General features: G+C 33.2%; 1 protein-coding gene across 7 annotated transcripts in view; it reads left to right on the top strand.

The window, feature by feature from the left end:
• Positions 1–21,754, top strand: part of ADK (adenosine kinase) — a 506,491-nt gene that overhangs the window by 280,022 nt on the left and 204,715 nt on the right. For all 7 annotated transcript variants that reach the window (XM_057530669.1, XM_057530671.1, XM_007166572.3 and 4 more), the window contains one exon: positions 2,059–2,167. In XM_057530669.1, coding sequence (XP_057386652.1) covers positions 2,059–2,167 — 109 coding nt within the window. The remainder of the gene's footprint in view (positions 1–2,058; positions 2,168–21,754) is intronic.

The following is a 21,754-nucleotide window of genomic DNA, read 5'->3' as shown; positions in this document are numbered from 1 at the left end:
CTGTCCTCCACCATTTCCTATCTCCCTTTCTTCCCCTTCTTTCTTATTTGCCTCTTTGTCTTCTTTTCCTTATTTCCTCCCTTATCTCTCCTCCCCTTGCTCCATTCCTCCTTTTTACCTCATTTGTTTTTGCTCACTCTTTGACCTCTCAAATGTATGTTAAAGACCTGACACTATTCTGGACAGTAGTCATTAAATAACTAAAATATAACTTTCAAAAACAATTAGGGTACCAAAGCCATTTTCAAACTTTCCTGTAACTTTATTTTTTGGGTGTAGGAGAAATTTATGATTTTAAGGTTTCAATAAATAAAACCATCAGTTCAAACACTGAGATATACTTATTTAGACCTTTTCCCTTTTCAGTTTTTCTAAAAACCAACTTTAGTAGGCAGGTGCAGAGTTTTCCCATTAGTGAGAAATGTGTCAACTTTTGCCTCTGATACCACTCTGGCTACAGTAAAATTGCTAAATTGTTTTTGTATGTTAAGTTGTTATTTTAAAGAACAGGTATGATAATATTAGGTCTTCCAGATTTCAACAGCTTAATTTATATACTCATATAATGGTTATGGTGATCAGTATTAATTAGGTGCTATTGGAAGTCAGAAACTGAGGGAAACCCTCGCTGTCTAATTCATTATGCAAATTGTGGAACCTAATAGATTTGGATAAGTTGTTTTAAATAGAGCTAGGAACTCTTACTTCCAGTGTCCCAAACTCAGGTTAAGGGAATATTCTTCTTAATCCACAGAATAAGAATCTTCTTATTCTCCACAAACTCTGAACCAGATAGATATACTTGGATAGTAAGAATACCTGTATTTTCTTTTGGAGGAACTATTTAGTTTCCTATGAAAGAGTAGTTTTTTTTAATCAAAATACAGTTTAGTAGCTCATACCAGAAGTATTTTCTTTTATTTAGTAACCATTTTTTGTCAACATTTTGCAAGAGTCATGATTACTAAAATATTTTTTATAAATTAATTATCCTTGAATTTGTAATATAGTTATTTTGCATATACATGTATTGATGAATATCACTCTTATTTTCATTAATTTAATTGAGCATAAACAGAATGTATCCTTCAGTTAGTCAGATGGCATATGAGTGAGTAGATATATGTTTTGGAAGAGAATTGATTTATTTTTTTCAAAAGAGAATCTAGCCATATTACCAAAATCTTAAGTGATGAGATGATGTATTTGTGGGATGTTTTTAACCACAACTGTACTAAAAAAAAAAAAATTTGAAAACTTGGCAAGTTTTTTTTTTTTTAATTTGTGGGTCAGAAGGAGGGGGAAAAGTTTTTATTTCTTTGTAACATAAATAATTATTGTATTAAGTATAATTGTTGGGCAATAATAAAATGCTCTGTGTGGCACTTGGAACAGGATTTTAAGTGTAGTATTCTGCTTAGATTTTCAGCTACAAAACTGGAACAGCGCAGGGAGTTTTCAACTATGAAAACTAATTTTAATTTATTCTAGTCCATAAAATGTAATGGTTTTATGTAATGTAATGTAAAATGTAATGGATTAATAAAATTAATCCCTCATAGTAAATATGGTCTACATTTATATGTATGTTTTGTAAAATTAATCCCATACTTGGCTTTTAAAGCATTAGATTAAATATCAGTGGATAGTGTGTTGATATTTGAAAACTGAAGTTTAGTTGCATATATATTTTTTTGTGTGTAACTACATAGTAGCTATTTCTTAACTGCATTTTGAACTATTAAAAATGTAGAAAGTAGATAATTTTATCATTTTAGTATCAAAAGGAAGCTTAAATGCCAGTTTCTCAAAATACCAGATGATTTTAGAGCAAGGATTAATGTCCTTGTTTATCTCAAAGGCAACAGAGAAGTCTTGAAAAGTTTTCAAAACAAAAGTAACTTTATTTACATTTATTAAAATCAGTGTACGGCAGTTTGAAGAATTAAGAATAAAATTAAAACAAAATTTACAAAAATGTTTTTAGTTAACTGTATAGTTATAAAACAAGTTTGACTATATGTAAAACTTACTTACTTTTTGTTATTGTTGTTTTAGATCCCTTGTAGCTAATCTTGCTGCTGCCAATTGTTATAAAAAGGAAAATCATCTTGATATGGAGAAAAACTGGATGTTGGTAGACAAAGCAAGAGTTTATTATATAGCAGTAAGTATTTGCCTAATTCAAATTTCTGGTACATATTCACACTATAAATTATAGTTGTTAGCTGATGTACATTTAAAAATAATTGTCTCTTATTATCCTGTAAATTCTTTACCCATCTCAAAGCATATGCTAGGTTCACTATTACAAATACAGAACAGAAATATGATCATTCTGTGGTAAGGTGATTTGTATTATTCACCTTCAAATATACCTCTTTTTGCATACATTATACATAGATGTTTTTAAACCAAGTATCAAATTCTATATTAAATCTTAAGGTCTTTTGAAGTAATTCTGGAAATTTATATTTTGTATTTTTAGGCTACTTGTTGTGAATGATGCCATGCATTGTGTGCGGAAATATTATTAGCAATATAAATATTCACTGCAAACAGTTTGAGCTTATTTGATGAAAAAACTTAATTACTATTTATTCCATAGTAATTACCATGACACCTTTTAAGTTAATATTTTAGAAACATTGATCATGACAAATCTTTTAAATATCAGAATATGGGCAGCATGTAATTTGAATTATTAAGCCTTCTGGCATAAAAAATAATTGGTTAAGAATTCATTTCTAAAATAAGACTGTACTAAAGATTCTCCTGAATTAATCACCCTATGAATACCTTGTTTTTATTTAATGTGAGTTAAATGTGGCTCATCACAAATACTAAGTAGATACCTATGAAAAATTAAAAGCACTTCATTTGCATATACGGTTTTGATATAACAGCTGCTGCCATTTACTACCTGAGCTGTGAAACAGCTGGTAAGATGCATAAAAAATTGATTATCCAGTAGGAACATGTTTATTGAAAATATAATTATTTCTTTCAGTCTAGTGTTAATGTCTCCTACAGCATGTTTATGTGCACTGCTGTAGGCTTTACAAGGTTATTGATTCCTCTGTATAGCAAATCCTACCCCTTTATAACTGTCAAGTAAATGCTTACATTGAGACGATTATATAGAGGAAAGTCATGTTATCTCTTCTTCCAGCCATCTTACATTTGAAAGTCAAAGAGCATATGGTTTAAAGTTTGGTGTTATTTATGTTATATGTACTGACTGAAACATGACAATATATTAAGTTAGAAAAATATTTTTATCCTGACAATTACAACTCTTTGTATGTCAGTATATAGTAATTGGGCCCCAAATTAATGAGCTAACTTGGAAACAAGTCATAATTTTAACACTTACGTACATGTAACACATCTAGCCAGTTTTGTGTGAATGAAATTTTTGTAGCAGTATAGACCCAACTTGCAACCAGCTAATAGTTTTAACAATCATGTAACTATAACTCATCTAGCCAACTTTGGGTGGATGGAACTTTTATAGTAGTGTTAACTATTCAAGTACAGTTTTGTATAAAGTGTAGAGTGATCAGTTTTGGTCAAATTAATAAAATTGAATTACTTTTGAGCCTTGTGTGGTATATTCAGCCAGAAACAAGTATCAAAATGTATTCCAGTTGATATATCTGATTGTAGCTGTTAGCTCTTAGTTTCTGTTTCAGCTGTTTCATAAAAGAATGCTCTTTCACATTGCCAGGTAAATCTATAGTTTGTTCAGAGTTTGGCTATTTTTAAATAGTTCTGAAAATAGTAGACTCATATTGGATACTTGGGATGCTGTAGATGCTGTATATTCTTGGTGAACATTCAACAAATATTTATTCTGCTAACAACTAAGAACGTACTTCTTATTCATCAAAATCTGTGAAATTTCTTCTGAAATGTAAAATTATTTCCACAGACTTTCAGCATTTCTTTTAAATCTTTAATTCCCTTTCAGCTCAGAGCATCCAGTCTAGTCTTAATAAGAAAACTGCAAATTTAGATAGAGTAGATATGTATGTCTATACTTATTTCAAGAAATCAGGTTGGCTTCTCTACACTTTCAGGTTCTGTAGTGTCAGCAGTCGTCTTACATCATCATCATAAACTTCAGAGGTTCAATAACTTGAAATTGTGGGAGCTCTTTATACAAAAGGTTCTTGATCTGAAGAAGCAGCTCAATATATCTAACACATTTCCATAAGTAAGATGTCTATCTGCATTACATAAAATAAACTAGATCTACATACTCAACTCTTCTTCTCACTCTTCCATGAATTAATAATGGTCACAAGCGTTAAGAAAATTCAAAACCTTCCTCATTTTCTGTCACATAATGCATTGAATCTGCAATTCACAGCAAAAACTTTTCTAATAAAAAGTTGAAATGGAATATGCATATACCAGCATTCTCCTTCGGTTTAAATGAAGTGTTGACATCTTTTTTACCTTCATAGCAGGTGTCCCACTTACAGCATATAAACTCAGTTTTTCCATGTTTAAACTGAACTCTTTGTTAGTAGGTTTTTAGGGATTACTGGTTATGTCAATAGCTAATTACATGTTGAAAACGTAAATCTTAGTTGCTCTTTACCTTTATAATCAGATTGGCATATGTCTGCTTCTTCTCTTATATGAAATATTTCTTACACTAGCCCTCTAAGACTATGATATTTAGGAAAGGTTTATGAAAAACATGAGGAAATTGGAGCCATTAAATTTCTAAACCATATATTTTCTTTTTTAAGCAATATTAATGTGCTGTGAAAAGTGAGAAAATTAGCACTCTAATTTCATCCTGCCTCTTGATATTTGTAGTTATTTTCATTTTATTTTTATATTTTCAGTGTTTAAACATTTGGGCCTTGTTTTTACTCCTGCTCTGTCTGCTTTACATATTCGTGTTGCTGTCTGCCATTTCTAAAGTTACGGGATATAGTTGTAACACCTGTTTTAATGCCCTTGTCTGCAAATTCTATCATATGTGTTTTTTTCTGGTTCTTGCCATGGCAATGGGTTGTTTCCTCATGCACATGTGCTAAAGACTTGGGAAAGTCCTGCAGATCTTGAGTTCTCATTTTGTACCTCTTTCTTCAAATGGCTCTCTCCTTTCCAGTATGCTGCCCTTGCATGTGCTAGCTACCTTGGCTTTCCTGAATGGAGACTACTGGACTCTGTTTAGGTTCTCTCTGCCCTGACTGCAATCTGGAAATTCTCTCTAGGAATTAAGTTTGAATAATTGTAGGGATCACCTTATCTTGCCCCTTATTTGATTATTGTCCAATTTCTCAAAATTGATATTTCCTATACTTTGTCCAATTTTATAGTTGTGTAAGTTGTTTAAATCCATTCCTCATTCTTTTCATCTTGGTTGGAATTAGAAATTTCCTGGTTGGTTTTGTTTTTCCTTTTTTTTAGATGACTCTCTATTTCTGCCAGATTGCCTGACTTTTTCTTTGAATTTGAACAGTCTTAAGGTTGATTCAACCTAAGAAACTCCCTAAATTACTGTTGTAGATTCTATAAAATTCTCTAGCTGTCACTTTATCATTTAAAAATAAATTTAAAAGCTCTTAGCTAGTAGATAACTGTTCATCCATGTATAATTACTAATGTTATAGTAATTTTTCTAATATTGTCAGTCAGTCCTTAATAGTGTTTTGGACTACATTGTGAGTACAGTGGGATTTGGCACAGAAATTTATGCATTATTTCTAAAGACTTTTTAATGAGAAAAAGGTTCCAAGTTTCAAATACATGGTAAAACACTAATCATCTTGCAAGTTTAGGCCTATATAGGGAGAAATTTTAACTTTAGAGATCAAACAGATATTTAAGAAATAGGTTAACAAAAGCTTCCAGTGCCATGTGACTTACTTTGCATAAACTGTCACCCAATGTGTGTTCTTTTTTACTGATTCAAAATTAAGCACTGTAATGGAAGAATAGGGAATCATAGTTTGTCAATAATTGTTTGAGAATATGGGACCAGTAGTTTGAATTTTCCTTTGACTCCTATGCATATTTCCTTCTTTCTGTGATTTTTCCAGTTCCAGTGGCTTATTACAGATCTTCTTTTACCCTGTCTGTCTTTAATTTATAACTCCATCTGACCGCTTTTATCTCTTTTCAGTCTACAGTCTTACCATTTTGGTTAATATAGTTTTTGTGAAGGTAAGGTTTTAAATGTTACTAATATTTGCTTCTGGAATAACGGGAGGTATGATCATGGATAATTGGAGGAAACATGGTTTGGAGAAGTGTACAACCTTGGAGGAAAGGAATAGAGTTCCCATATTTGGTAAGAAATAGGAGTTTTTGCATGTAAAGGACAAGCAGTAATCAATAACATCTATTTAGGTCTTACATCTCTCACTTTGTTTGTCCTGATTGGGTTTTCTACTAAAATTCTTAATGACTCCATGAGTAATAATTTATCTTAGTAGAACTGTTACTTAGACTCACAATTAAATATTTTTGTCAGTAATGTGAAAGCAATAACTAAATTCATTAAAATGAGGTGATAAATTATAAGAAATCTAGTCTATGAGATCATTATTTGGAATTTTACATATTAGAAATTTTTTCAGTGAATGTTGAATAACAAATTGAATGTATAATGAAATAATATAATTGCTGTTTTTTTAGGATTTGGTTTTCTTTTGATAGCATTTACTAAAAAATACTCTACAGTATAACATGATTAGGAATTTTAAAAGACATTTGATTATGTTCAAAATTGTATCATCTAATATTCTAACTTTGTCATGAAAAAATTTGAGAAAGGTTCTAATGAAAGGGAATGAATTTGTCTCGTAATGGTGACCTAACAGAAATTAGAGTAATGTACAAGGAAATGAAAGATACCTATTAATTTAATATACATGTATGAGATTTGTACTACTCCCTCCCCCCCCAAAAAAAATCTGGATAGGTGAAAATAGAAAAGTTTTGCTCACTTATGGACAATTACTTAAACTCGTTGCCATAAAACCTTATTACACCATAGAAAAAGCCTTTGTAGTATCATCTTGTGAGCGCTGTACTATTATAATGAATATACTTTGGCAAAATAAGTAAACAAATTGATTTTTTTTAAGTTTAAGCTATTTAATTGTGAATGATAATTGATTTAATAGGTCACAGTTTTTGTTTTTTTTTTATAAATTTATTTATTTATTTATGGCTGTGTTGGGTCTTCGTTTCTGTGTGAGGGCTTTCTCCAGCTGTGGCGAGCGGGGGCCACTCTTCATCGCGGTGCGCGGGCCTCTCACTGTCGCGGCCTCTCCCGTTGCAGAGCACAGGCTCCAGACGCGCAGGCTCAGTAGTTGTGGCTCACGGGCTTAGCTGCTCCGTGGCATGTGGGATCTTCCCAGACCAGGGCTCGAACCCGTGTCCCCTGCATTGGCAGGCAGATTCTTAACCACTGCGCCACCAGGGAAGCCCTAGGTCACAGTTCTTTATAAAGCATTTAGCTATGAATGAATTCAAGGCATTTTTAGAATTTATTAATCTTCATAATAGTCTTCTGAGATTATTAGTTAAGGAGTTGGATGGTTGAACTACCTCTGACTTTTCATTTTATCAGTGTTCTAAATGCAGTTTTTGAACGCTTATGTATTGGAGCTCCCATTGTATTGGTCAAATCAAAGATCATCATTTGGCTTTATTTCTGCATTTTTTTACTTCAGGTGTTTGACTATACTATTCTGGATTGCTTCATTGACTTCATTAGGGAGTAATTGTGAATTTTTAAGCCTTTTTTAAAATTTTTTAAAATATCCTTATAGGTGGCATTAACTATTACATTTATAAATTGAAAAAATAAAATAAGAAAAATGTGTTTTTTTCCCTTCTATCTGGAGCATTACATGTTTGTATATAATTCCTGACATTTAGTATAGTAGTACACCCAACCCCTGCCCCTCCTTCCAACCCTTATCCGCCGTTCTACTTTTTGTGGTTTCAGTTACCCATGATCAACTTCAACCTGAAAATAGTAAATGGAAAATTCCAGCAATAAACAATTTATAAGTTTAAATTGTGCACCATTCTGAGTAGGCTGATGAAATCTTGTGCCATCCTGCTCTGTCCTTTGTCCAGCATACCCACACTGTACTCTACCTGCCCTTTAGTCACTTAGTAGCTGTCTCAGTTATCAGATCAGTTGTTGCAGTATCACAGTGCTTGTGTTCAAATAACCCTTATCTTACTTCATAATGGCCACAAAGTGCAAGAATAGTGCTGATGAAAAAAACGTAGTATATAAAGGGTTCAGTACTGTTGGCAGTTGCAGGTACACACTGGCGTTCTTGGAACGTATTCCCCACAGATAAGGGGGTTGTTGTATATATATGAATCTTTGTCTTGCAGGAATTTAGAGTTTTATGTACCAATTTGATACCCCTTCAAGTAAAGCCCAAAACTATGTGGTAAAAATGTCTATCTTTAGCTTGGATATAATATAGAGAGAAAGAAAAAGACTGTTAATTGTATTGCTTCTTAAGCATTAGTATTAGAGTTTAATTTTTAACTTAAAATTTTCCTTATGTTATTGATGTCCAGTGAGTTACACAAATGATTACTGTTCTTACTTCTTCCTTATTAGAGATAATCTTTGATTCATACTAGAAAATTTTTCGAACAAGAATGTGATTTTTAGAAATTCTATTTGTACTTATTTTCAGTTTGTCTAGAATTTTTTTCTGGCAAGTTAAACTCTAACAGTATCATTTTTTAGACTAATACTTTGAATTTTTATAGATAAATATTTTCTCCAAGTTGAGCAGTTTACTCCTATATTCCTGTAATTTTTCTTAAGTCTTATTTTTAGCAGTTGTCAAAAATAAAACTCTCTACTAGGAGGAGGGAATCTATGAAATATTAAAGTAAGGTTATTTTCAGCTAAACAGAATAATCTTTTTACTTAGTTAGAAAAGTAAGAGTGTTGATTAAAGAAGCTTTGGGCTCTAAAGATAAAGATTGGAAGTTTTTGTGTTTCGGATTTGTGACATTATAATGAAGTCTTGGAATTTTATGTGAGGTTGGAAACCACACTACGTGCTAATTGCCTTAGAAGGTAAGAAAATAAACGTATGTATAGCAATTAGTTATTAAGACAGTAGGTTCTTATATAGAGCCTCAAATGAATTAACAAACCATCTACTGAAATATTTACACTTCAGTTTACTTTATTTATATATTTCAGACCACTCAGCAATTGCTTGAGAAAATGTTTACTAAATCTCTTTAATAAACATCTTTGAGAGGGAAAATTTATAGACATTGTGATGACAGTATACATTTTTATGTGCTAGTTGTCACATGTTTGAAATTGTATATAAATTGGACATAGTCTAGTATCTGTAGAAGTATATCTGTTTTCTAACATATTTTACTGTATACAATCTTTATAGCTTAATATGATTTAACCCATATGTTCTGTTGTCTCTATTCTTCTAGATAAATTAAATTGGATTTAATCTCTTTATAGCAGCTTTATTGAGATATTTATATACTGTAAAGTTCACTGGTTTAAAGTGTACAATTCAGTGATTGTTAGTATATTCATGGAGTTCTGCAACCATCACTGTAATCTAATTTTAGAACTTGAACATCACCACAAAAAGAAACTTTGTACCAATTAGCAGTTATTCTCCATGGTCCCTGCATTCAATCTTGTATCCACATCTCATAATGGTTTCAGTGATATTCAGGTATTATGGCTATAAATTATATAATTGTTCCTAATTAGACAAATAATGAATTTATGTCTTTGTTCTTTGACATATGTATTGGAAGTCATAGTAAGTCTTTTTTGTTTTCTTCCTATTACCTCTTTCTCTTTTGCAGGTACTCTAAAGAGTGTCTTGTAAGCTTTTGTTCTCATTTATTTGTTCTAGATACAATGTTACCATGTTTTGGGGTCAGTTCTTTAAAATGTCACTTAATTTTTTTTTTCTGATTTGGGTGAATGACATGTAGTAGATGAAGATTTTAAAATTCTATTTGGTAAAGTGGGATGAAGAATGAGAAAACAGTGTTCTTCCTTTCCAGTACTTACTCAGGCATATTAAATCCATATTTGCTGTTATCCAGCTTCAGACCAATACAGGTTTCTCAGCTTTATAAGAGGGCTCATTTGACTCTAACCTCTTGTGTCTGTCATGTGTTTTCTCTCTACCACTTGGACATATTCATGTTAACTTTTTCACTGACATTGTCCTGATACAGTTAGAAACATTAGCAAATCCTAAATAGTTGAAGATATTCTGAAAGATAGATTGCTGCTTTTCCAAATGCATTCCTCTTGTACTCTATACAGATTGCTGACACAAGTTTTTCTTTAAATTTTGATAAACCCTTGAACACTTTTCCCTGTAACTCTCTCCCATCTTTCCCTATAATACCCTTAGCCCAAACATAAATTTTGTGTAACCTCCCACCCCTGTTTAACTCTGCTGTCCTGACTAGTCATTTTGTGTATTCATTTTTCAAAGTATTATTTCTTTCTTCATTCTATAAACAATTTAAGACCAACTTTATTATTGTTAAGTTTAAGGGACATGACATAAATTGTCACTATCAAATAAAATATAAAATGTATAGTAACCCAACAAAAATATTTTGATTCAGTGTTTTCAGAAAGATGCACATATACAAAATAAAAGAGCACCATATATTCTGTTACTCATCCTACAAAAATAATTATTTTTACAGATATGTAGCTCCTTTAAGGTTAACATTTGACAGCTATAATAAACTAAATTGAATCTTAAAAATATTATTTTGCTTAAGAATGTTGACTAGCGTTTCTGAGGTAGATTGATGTGCTTAGTGTAGTAGATTTTAATCTTTTCTGAGTTTTGAACCATTCCAGAAAAATTTATTTACTCATAAAATTTTTATATAATTTTTGGTAGTTCATAGATTCAAAAAGCTTTCTGCTAATTATTGGAGCCCAGGTCAAGAACCTCTGTTATAGTAAATAGTGAATTAAATGATACATAATCCAATTATAGTTCCATATTAGAAAATGTCCATTCTGGATTTCTAAAACTTTTCTAGTGTGACTCTATACTTGTTTCCTTATATCAGTCAAGAATTGTTTTTTGTGAAAATATGTTAAAGTGGAGAATCAGACTTAGTGGTGAAATGATATATTTAGTGCCAGTGATAGAAGTGCAGAATTTATAAAATTATTCAAATATCTTTGAATCATTTGCTCTCTTTTAAAAATATCTGTATGTTTTCATTACCTGAATATAACCAAAGACCTAATAATGCTAGTGCTTCTTTGTAAATATTCCCTAAAGTCATTTTTATTTCAGTCTGTCAAGGTGGCCATTGTGATGTTTTCAGGTAGACTGTAGCATTTTTACTTCCTCAGATGAGCCGAATTGGGACTATACTTTGTGGAAAGTTTTTTTAATATAGTATGTAGACATTGGTAAGAATCGGAATGTCCACTGACTTATTAGTTTCACAGATGCTTCCATAATACTTAGTGTACCCTTGGGTATGTTAAATTATCATATCCTGACAGCAATCCTGAAACATGCCAGTCTTATAAAGCCATATTTCTGAGAACTAAAGCAAGGTTTCAGCGAACCATCTCTGACATGCCATGTTAATTTCCATAACTATCATTACTGGAAGTGGTAGTATTTCTAAGGCATGGAGAATCTTGATAAATCTACCAAGTAAAAAAAAATGACAAAATATCTACTTTATCACTGGGTTTCCAATTATGAGGTTTGGTTTCTTTCAATCCCAATTGAATCATTTCAAAAATAATGATAAGCATCTTTTTTCTCTTACCTTGAGTTATAAAATAGTTATTTAGGTGTACAATATATCAAAACACAATAACTTAAATTAGTCTATTTTCATTGTGTCTAGTGTTCATATTGTGAATGAAAACCTCATTCTGTCATCTCATAGTATATTTACATATACACATGATTTTTGCCTTAAGTAGAAAAGAAACAGCTGACAGATATGTAGGTTAATTTCCTTTTTAAAATTGCAGCAAACTGTTCTATGATTCTTTTGTGTGTTTGGGGCTATTTTGTGGAGAAAGAATTTGTCAAGCAACATTTGAGGGACATTGGCCTTTTGTACCCTTTCCTAAATAAAGTTAAACAGAAACCTGTCAACTCAAGAATAAAATATTTCTTTGTAAATTCTCACCTGCAAATTATTGATAATGGAAGGAGCACCTTTTTAATCCTTATATCCCCCTACTCCTCAACAGCTTTTAGATTGTAGATAAACTTCCCAGCTCAGTAATTAACTGAGCTCAGTCATCGCACCCCATATCATGTGATTTTTTTTTTTCAGTAGAATACATTATTAGAGCACTTACACAGCCAGTCTAGCTGCAGCAGCCCAGGCGGCAACAGCAGTGCCATTTTTCACAAAGGAAATGTTGAACAGGAGCCAAATGTTTGGTGGCAGTCTGTTGCTAGGAAATCAAGGTCCTGAGGCGATTAATGACAAAGCAAGCAATAACAAGAAGGCAGAATTACAGATTTAAAAGAGAAAAAAGTGGTTGGTGTTATAATTACCCAAAGAAATCCGCACTCATTAAATTGGCTGTTTTTATGATTGACTTTAATTGGAGGTTAGCTCAGATATTTAGCTCCTTTCCCACCCCTTTAAACACACACAGGCACATAATCTGTAGAACTGCAGACTTGTTTTTCTAAGCATTGAGAGGAGCTTGCCCTGTAATTTGATCCCCACTGACAGATGCATTTTCTATGCTGCCATTTTGAATTAACCTATTGTAGAACAATTTTCTTCAGCCCTGTTGAATAAAACATCTAGTCTGATTACCTCCGATGGATTTGATAGAGTAAAAGAATGTACTTCTCATTGAAGTAGATTGTTTGCATGGACTCTACTGATTTTGAACTCTGCCAGTAAGCACAATCATTTGTAATTAATTTTCGAAGAAATTTGTGGGGAGGAGGTAATGAGAGTCACCCTTTTATAGTTTAATGTTTGGGCATCTGCATCAAAACAGTATTATTCTTACAAGAAAGTGTTATTTTTCCAGTAAGATGTTCATATGCATTTGAAAATTTTTTGTGAATCTTCATCTATACTGTTGATAATTTTAGGAATAGAATCTTGTACTTATGTGCTCTAAAATGACCCTTCTTCCTCCCCACCCACAGTATTTTAATTATAGGACTCAATATGCTTCAAAGCAACCTATTGTGAAACTGTTTTTAATATATAAAATATTTAATTTAAATGATTTTAAGATCTGCCTGCTTCAATAAATCTTTGGTGTATGTACCAAAAAAAAAAAAAAAAAGAATTCCTTTATTTAAATTTTCTATGGTTTGATAAAATATATTACCAGAAAATCATTGATCAGTCTTTCATGTACAATACCAGACGAAGCATCACAGTTTATTTACCTTTCAGAGGCCTTAAGAATAAAGTTACATGATGCCACTGCTCTCCAGATTTTTAATCAAACCCTGGAACAAAAGAGCCAAGCACATTCTATCTGACAATACACACAGTGCTAATCAGATGCCAATGCCAAGCTGTCTGCTTTGTTAAATACTTAGCTTCCTAGAGGCAGGAAGACAGCTGCTATAAGTATGATGAAATTTGGTAGTTCAATCTATTTTTACTACCCTTGGGCTGCTAAGATACCGTTAATTTAGACCACCCCAATTGGTACACTTTAGGAAGTTTTTTAAAGAGTTTGTCATTAAGATGATAAAACATCGTTATTACATTGAAAACCTTCTGTAAGTTTTACATTTGACAGATACCTACTGAGATAACCCCAGCATGTAATTTACAATAATATAATGGTTGTAATTGCATTTTGGGAAAAAAAAAAAAAAGAGGAACTATAGGAGACAAGTGCTTCCTTTAGAAGAGGCCAAATATTATTTAAAACGTTAACACAGATACTACCACCAGGGGGAGAAAGCTAAACTTAAAGTCTTTAACTGGTGATAATACTGCCAGTAAGTGGATTGTGCTGCTTAGACCCATATAGTTAACCATATCTCCAGATGATACTGCCTTTGGGAACGTGATTCTCAAATTGTATGTGAAATCTGTACTGATTTAACAGACTACTTAAATGTAAGTAAAATGGAAACTTCCAAACCTCATTTTTTTTTTCTTTTAAGAGAGGGTACAAATAAGCAAGCTGAAGATTTTTATTATATTTTTTAAACTGTCAATCTACTTGAGCTATCCTTCTGAAATTGAATTCTTCAGATCTATGATATTGGGTAGCTGTCAGTGTATCCACTAAGATTAAATAGTCACATAATTGATATACCAAATTGAGTAGTCTGTAAGATAATTTTCTAGTTTATTGTCCCTACAGTGTAGTTGTGGGTTTGTTTTTGTTTTTGTTTTTTAAAATGTTTCTAGTAAACCATTTACAATTCAATCCTAAACATTTTTGTGAGAAAAGCTTAGAGGGTCCTTTCTTGGAGAATATTTTCTAAATGTATAAAATAGGTGCTTGGGACTAGAACCCAACTCCTAACCATGAACAATGTCAAAGTTGATCTCATACTCTCACATGTCTTTTCTCCAGTCTAGAACTCTGAAATGATAGATTATAAGCACTCAACCATAACTTTTAAGCATTGACTCTCCTCACAGTTTTAGGTATTATTTTGTGAAGAATCATGAGTTTTAATTTTTACACTCTGATTTTTAATCATTGAGATGTTAAAATTACAAGTGATGGGGAAAGAAAATCATTAACTACAAAGAAGACACACAGGTTAATTTTTTGGGTGATAGACCTGTTCTTGTATGGTACTATAGTGGTAGGTACGTGATTCTGTGCATTTGTTAAAGCCCATAGAATTGTACATCACAACAAGTTAACTTGCAAATGCTTTTGATGTTGGGAATCCTAGGATTAATGCAGACTTTGACAAATGAATCAACCTGTGTTACAAATATATGACATCACCTCACTGAAGGGGTGTAGAAAAAAGGAGCTGACCTAAGTAACTTTGGAAAATGGTGTCTTGACTGGAAAATGTTAAGTTAAATACAGAGGAACACTATAGAAACACTGTATTCTACTGGGCAGATTTGTTTCTTATAGGAGTATGAGTTTTAATAATTCTGAGCCCACTTTGCATATATACTGGGGTTGGATAAATATCTAAATAGATGATGGATGGTGGGATTCAGGTTTCTCACTGTCAGAGAGGGATGTTACAGATAAACAAGATAAGCCGGGGGGAAGGCTAAAATAAACCCTGTGGTACTGAGTTAGAGTTGGAGATAATAGTATGAATTCATGTTCAGCTTAATATGTATAAATGGGTAGATGCAGAAATAATTACAGGTACATGTGTACACATGGGTTAGTGTACATACATATATTTCCTAGCTCTGTCACCTGAGAAGGCTTAGAAGCAGTGATACCCCAATAGCAACAGACACACCCAGCACCCAGATCTGGGTTTGAAAATACTATTCTCCACTAAAAGGATCCAGGGTTCCTTGGAGAAATGGCTGATTCTAGGACAGGGAAAATGAACTTGTAGTATCTTGTATTCTTCCATGAAACCCATAGCCCTGATCTAATCTTGAGAGCATCAGACAAATCCAAACTGATGGAAATTCTACAAAATACCAAACAGTGCTCCTCAGAACTCTAAAGGTTATAAAAAATAAGGAAAAACTAAGAACTTGTCACTGATAAGAGGAGACTAAAGAGATATGACAACTAAGTACAAAGTGGTTTCCTGGATTGGAACCAGAACAAAAAAGGACATTAGTGTAAAAACTGGTGAAAACTGAATTAGGTCTGGACTTTAGTTAATAGTAATACACCAAAGTTGATTTCTTAGTTTGGACAAATGTGCCATGGTCATGGAAGATGTTAACATTAGGGCAAACTGAATGAAGGGCATATGCAAACTCTCTTTATTATGTTTGGAGTTTTTCTATAAATGTAAAATTATTCCCAAATAAAACTTTATTTAAAAATTAAAAACCTGGGGACTTCCCTGGTGGTGCGGTGGTTTAGAATCCACCTGCCAATGCAGGGGACATGGGTTCAAGCCGTGGTCCGGGAAGATCCCACATGCCGTGGAGCAACTAAGCCCATGCACCACAACTACTGAGCCTGTGCTCTAGAGCCCGCGAGCCACACCTGCTGAGCCCGTGTGCCACAACTACTAAAGCCTGCGCACCTAGAGCCGGGGCTGTGCAACAAGAGAGGCCACCACAGTGAGAAGCCCACGCACGGCAACAAAGAGCCCCCACTCTCCACAGCTAGAGAAAGCCTGTGGGCAGCAACTAAGACCCAATGCAGCCATAAATAAATAAATAAATAATTTAAAAACCTGTGTACCCACCACCCATCTTAGGAAACAGAACATTACCAGTATCTTTGAATCTCTATGTGATCCTTATGATCCCATGTCTCTTTCCACCCCCAGTGTAACCATTATCTTGAATTTTATGAATATTATTCCCATGTTTTTCTTTATAGATTAACCACATATGTATCCCTAATCATTCTATCACATCCCTTAACCTTTTAACATAATTTGTCTTCTTTGCTACTTTCTGGATAATTTCTTCAGATCTATATTCTGATGTTTCTAATTGTGTCTTCAGTAGTGTCTAATATTCCTTTTATGCCTGTCCATTGAGTTTTAATATCCATTACTTTATTTTTCACTTTCATTTCTTTCAGATGTGCTTCTTGTTTCATCATTGTGATAAACTGTGACTCCTTTCTTCCGTTTCTAATCCTTTCATTTCTTTACATACATTAATCTTATTTTCTATTTTGTGCCTAGCCTAATAGTTAAAACTTTTGCAGTTCTGATTTTGTTGTCTGTTGGTTCTGCTGGCTCTTACTCAGGCTCCCTTATGTTTTGTTTGTGAGCTGATATTCATTATTTGTAGTAATTTTGAGGCTGAGATGAAGATACGTTTCCTGAGAGAGGATTTGCATGGGAATCTGCCAAAAGCCTGGGGATACTGGTGGCCTGGGAACGCATTCAAATAAATTTTAGGCTTAAAGTTTTGTGGGCTGCATAGGTAACATGAGTTGTAGACACATAAACTTTCATGAGGGTGGGCTTGTGGTTAAATTTTCAGGGAAGATATTTTTACCTCCACCTAGCATCAAGTTTGAAACAGGCGAATTTCCCGTGATTCTTTCTTTGGGAAAGGCATACTTCTGTTTCACTCTTACACTAAGTGTGCAGCTCTTCAGAGTACCAGCTTTATGTGGAGATCTCTATAGACTCCCTATCTTTGATATACCTAGGATTTCTCTCCTAAACCTTGGGCTTAGTAGTGTGCTGGTAAATACTTTGAAACTTGCTCTCTAGAGGGAAAAAAAAAAGTCCTGATATTTAATATTTTCTAATTTTATATTACGGCTGATTTCAAGCTACCAGTGTGAAGTCATTGAACATGAATTTGGAAAAGATATGTATAGTTTGCTTTCACAAGCCGTTTTCAGCACACTACTGGCAGCTCTATACATGGCTGTGAAACCTAAAGCTCAGTTCACGGGATTTGGCATGTCCCCAGAATGAAAGACATTTGAGTATTTGCTTATCTCCCTGGATTTCCATTTTTACTTTGCTTTAGCTTTCTGAGTGTTCTGTGTTAACCTAGCAATGCATTTCGAAACAAAAAAGATTCTTTTTTTTTTTTAACTCATCATTTGTTATTGTTTTCAGCAAAAGGGCTATGTTATGATAACTGAGTCAGCTTGACTACCAAAAATAGAACTCTTCCTTCTAACAATATAATTTATTTTTTATTTTTCTATTATAAACATAATACATGATGATTACATTAAACTTGAGACATGTAAAAAAGTATAGAGAAGAATATTAAAATCCCCCGTAATCCCATCACACATTTATTTTTTTGTGCATACATTTGTCCCTTTGAGTTTTTATATAATTTACATCATACTGTATCTACTGTTTCATAATAATGGTTTTTGTTTCTTAATATTTAATGAATGTTTGCTTGTCATTAAATATTCCTCCACAAGACCCCCACACCCCATTACACATGAGAGTAAAGAAAAACATCTGCACAGATAGGAATTAGTTTAATCCAGGAATCCAGTCCTTATGGCATATTAAAATAATTTGCTAAGGTTATTTATTGCAGCATTTATAATTTAAAAATATTAGAATCTATATAAATGACCAATCATAGGAGATTCATTGAATAAACTATGGTACATACACACTATAGAGTACTATGCAGCTTTTTTATAAACAGATGTGGATTGATTTCCAGGAAATATGACACAAAAAGCGCAAAAGAACATATAGAGTGTTACCTTTTGTGTAAGAAAAAGGGAAAATAAAAAATGCATATATGCAGGAAGGGTAAAGTAGAAAACAATACAATCAGTAACCTATATGTGGCAGAAAGAGTGATGAAAGAGATGTGGGTGAGCATGACACTTCTTGGAGTTTATTTTTTTGGTATAGTTTCAAATTTTGATAGCATGTTAATACCCTGCCTATTCAAAGGTTAAAGGAAAATGAATGACATCGGTAGGATAGGGGATGTAAAATTGTAAGCATACTAAAACAAATGAACTTGATTGTTTATCAAAAGTCAAATGAATACTGTATACCAAAGGATAAAGAAGAAAGAAGGGAGGACTCAGCCAAGTAATTTATGAACACAATATTGGATTATATGTCCTCAGTTTGGGGCAGAGTGGGAGAGGAGAAAAGTATTGCGTATAAATCCTGAACTTTTTTTATTAAGGTTTGTTTATTTTGGTGGTATGGGCAAACTAATGCTGAAACTATTTTGAGCAAATGAGTAATTGACTTAATATTGTTTGGATCCTGCGTTATCACTGGAAAAATGGACACACAAATATAGAATGAGAGAAGACAGAAAAGAATGCTGTGAGAATGGATTGGATTAGAGGTATCTGTGTAAATATATACATTCCTGTGTGTAAGTGATTTATGTGTGTGTGTACTTGTATATGTGTGTGTTTTTATGTGAATATATATGCGTTTTATTTCCTAGCTCTCTTGCCAAATGGGCAAAAGAGCAAAGTTGCTCAAGTAGTAATGACACAGCTAGCACTATTTCCCACTCTATTAGTTTCCTAGGGCTGCTGTAACAAATTACCAGAAACTTAAAACAACAGAAATTTATTCTCTCACAGTTCAGGAGTCCAGACATTCGAAATCAAGGTGTTGACAGGGTTGGTTAATTCTTGATCTTGGAGAGACAAAGGGGGGATCTGTCCCATGCCTCTCTCCTAACTTCTAGTGGTTGCCTGCAATTCTTGAAGTTCCTTGGCCTGTGGCAACATAACTCTAGTCTCTGCCTCCATTGTCACGTGCATTTTCCATGTGTCCATGTCCAGATTTCCCTCTTCTTATAAGGACATCAGTCATTGGATTAGGGCCCACACAGTGTGATCTCATCTTGGTATGTCTGCAAAAACTCTATTTCCAAGTAAGCCTGCATTCACAAGTAATACCAGCAGTTAGACCTTAAGCATACCTTTTTTGTGGGACACAATTCAACCCACAACACCACTAAAAGGAACCAGGACTCCATATTGAAATGGCAGGTTCCAGGTCTAGGGCCAAGTACATACAAGGTGAACATCTTGTGATGTCAACAAAGGAAGTGCTCAAAACAATGATGGAGGGTTTATCTTAATTATATAGGAGATAGCTTGAAGGTATCCCATTGGCGAAATCTGGGACAGTTTGAGCATCGATATAATTAAATACAGTAATGAATTATAAACCACTGGGGAAAAAAAAAGTTTTATGAGATTATGCCAATCAAAGGTGGAAGGGAGGAAGAAAAAGGAAGGAAAGAAGGAAGAGGAAAGCATCTTGCCGACAGTAGAATGCTGAAAGTTGAATGGCAAATGTGAAGGGTGTGGTGGAGTTGGAAAAAAACAAAAATGAAAACAAACCCGATATTATTTTTGGATAAAGATTAGATCAGGCAAAAATCATCAGTAGATACAACATCTAAGAGGACGGGTTGATGAGGAGCAGGATGTTTGCATGGTCTTAAAGTGGCTCCCCAAAGCATGTTTATTAGTTGTAGGGGCAAAAAGAAATAGCAGTAATGCATTGGATATGTCAGGCCCTAGTGATCAAAATTATGATCACCAGTGAGGGTCGGATGGCCATTGTGTGCCTACTGATGAGGTTCTCTGAGGAGGACACAACTTCACCTATGCAATATTCTGGCTTAGAATGCATAATCTCAACTTAATCACAAGGACATATTAGAAAAATACACTCAAATAGAGAAGGAATACTAGCAAGTGCAAATAAATAAGGCAAATGAGGTAAAAATATTAACAGGGGAATCTGGGTAAAAGGCACATGTATAGGGGTGTTCCTGTACAATTTTTATTTTTGGAACTTTTTTACATTTGAAATTATTTCCAATCAAAAATTTAGATAAATTATTCTTTAGTAACAGAGGAGAAATTGAGGAGAAAAACATTTTAAAGTGCACTCAGATAGTGGAGAGTCCCAAATGACACTTAGCCAACCTTCTAAGTGAATATTATTCAAACTATTCAATTAGGAAACTGATTTTGGTGTAATTGTGAAATGTCTTATTACACTGACTTTATGCTTCTTACAGCATTAAGTTATGTTACCTAGAATCACCTTGAGATTTAACATGATAGCAGTTTAATATGTGGTTATATGTATAGTTAATATATATTATATATATGGTTTAGAGTTAATATATAATTACACAGTCATCTCCCAGTATCTGTGGGGAATCGGTTCAGGAGCCATGTCCCCCCACCAAGGATACCAAAATCCTTGGATGCTAAAATCTCTTATATAAAATGGTGTGGTACAATCAGCCCTCCATATCAAGGTGTTTCTGCATCCACAGATACAGAAGGCTGGCTATATAGTTAATATATGCTTGTACTGTAACTTGAAACAAAATATCTCAATTCTTTCCATTAATTCTGATCAATTTTTATATGCATAAAAGAGATTGTTAGAATTATTTGAAGAAACCTGCAAATTCTTAAGACAAGTGGCCTTATTAACCACAATTCATATCTGTAGTAGATATAGAGAAGAAAGAGATTAAAAATATACCCATCAGCTCTTTCAATCAAGTTGGATATAATATGAATGGATTTTAAGCCAAGAAAGATTTCATGAGAAGGGAAGAAGGAGAAACTCTCTAATACAGAGGAAAATTTTTGTGGTCATCCATAATCAGTTATACAAATATAAAAACAAAGTTTGACAGGTGATATTCTCAAACTTGGAGATTCAGAAGAGTGAATTTATCAGTGTACTAGAAGCAAATACATCTCTCAGGAGCATTCATTTGTTCAAGTGCTTATCATGTGCTAGACAGTGTTTTAGGCACTTAGAACATAGTTGAGAATAAGGATTGTATTTATAGTAGACAATATAACAGAAAATATTCTCTGAAGAATTGTTAATAGTAGATCATATTTGTGTAGCACTTACTCTGTGCCACATACTGTTCTAAGATCTTTACATATATTAATTAATTTACCTTAAATAACCTTATGAGTATAGATACTGTTACCACCTCCATTTAATAGTTGAAGAAACAGAAGCATGGAGATGTTAATTAACTTGCTCCAGGTCTCACAGCTAGTAAGTGGCTAACCCAGGATTTGAACACATCGTGTAGGCTCGTGTGTCCAAGCCCTTTTTTTCTT

The sequence above is a fragment of the Balaenoptera acutorostrata genome, chromosome 16 (assembly GCF_949987535.1).
Source record: "Balaenoptera acutorostrata chromosome 16, mBalAcu1.1, whole genome shotgun sequence".
Classification (NCBI taxonomy): domain Eukaryota; kingdom Metazoa; phylum Chordata; class Mammalia; order Artiodactyla; family Balaenopteridae; genus Balaenoptera; species Balaenoptera acutorostrata.
This window is presented reverse-complemented; position numbering and strand designations above follow the sequence as displayed.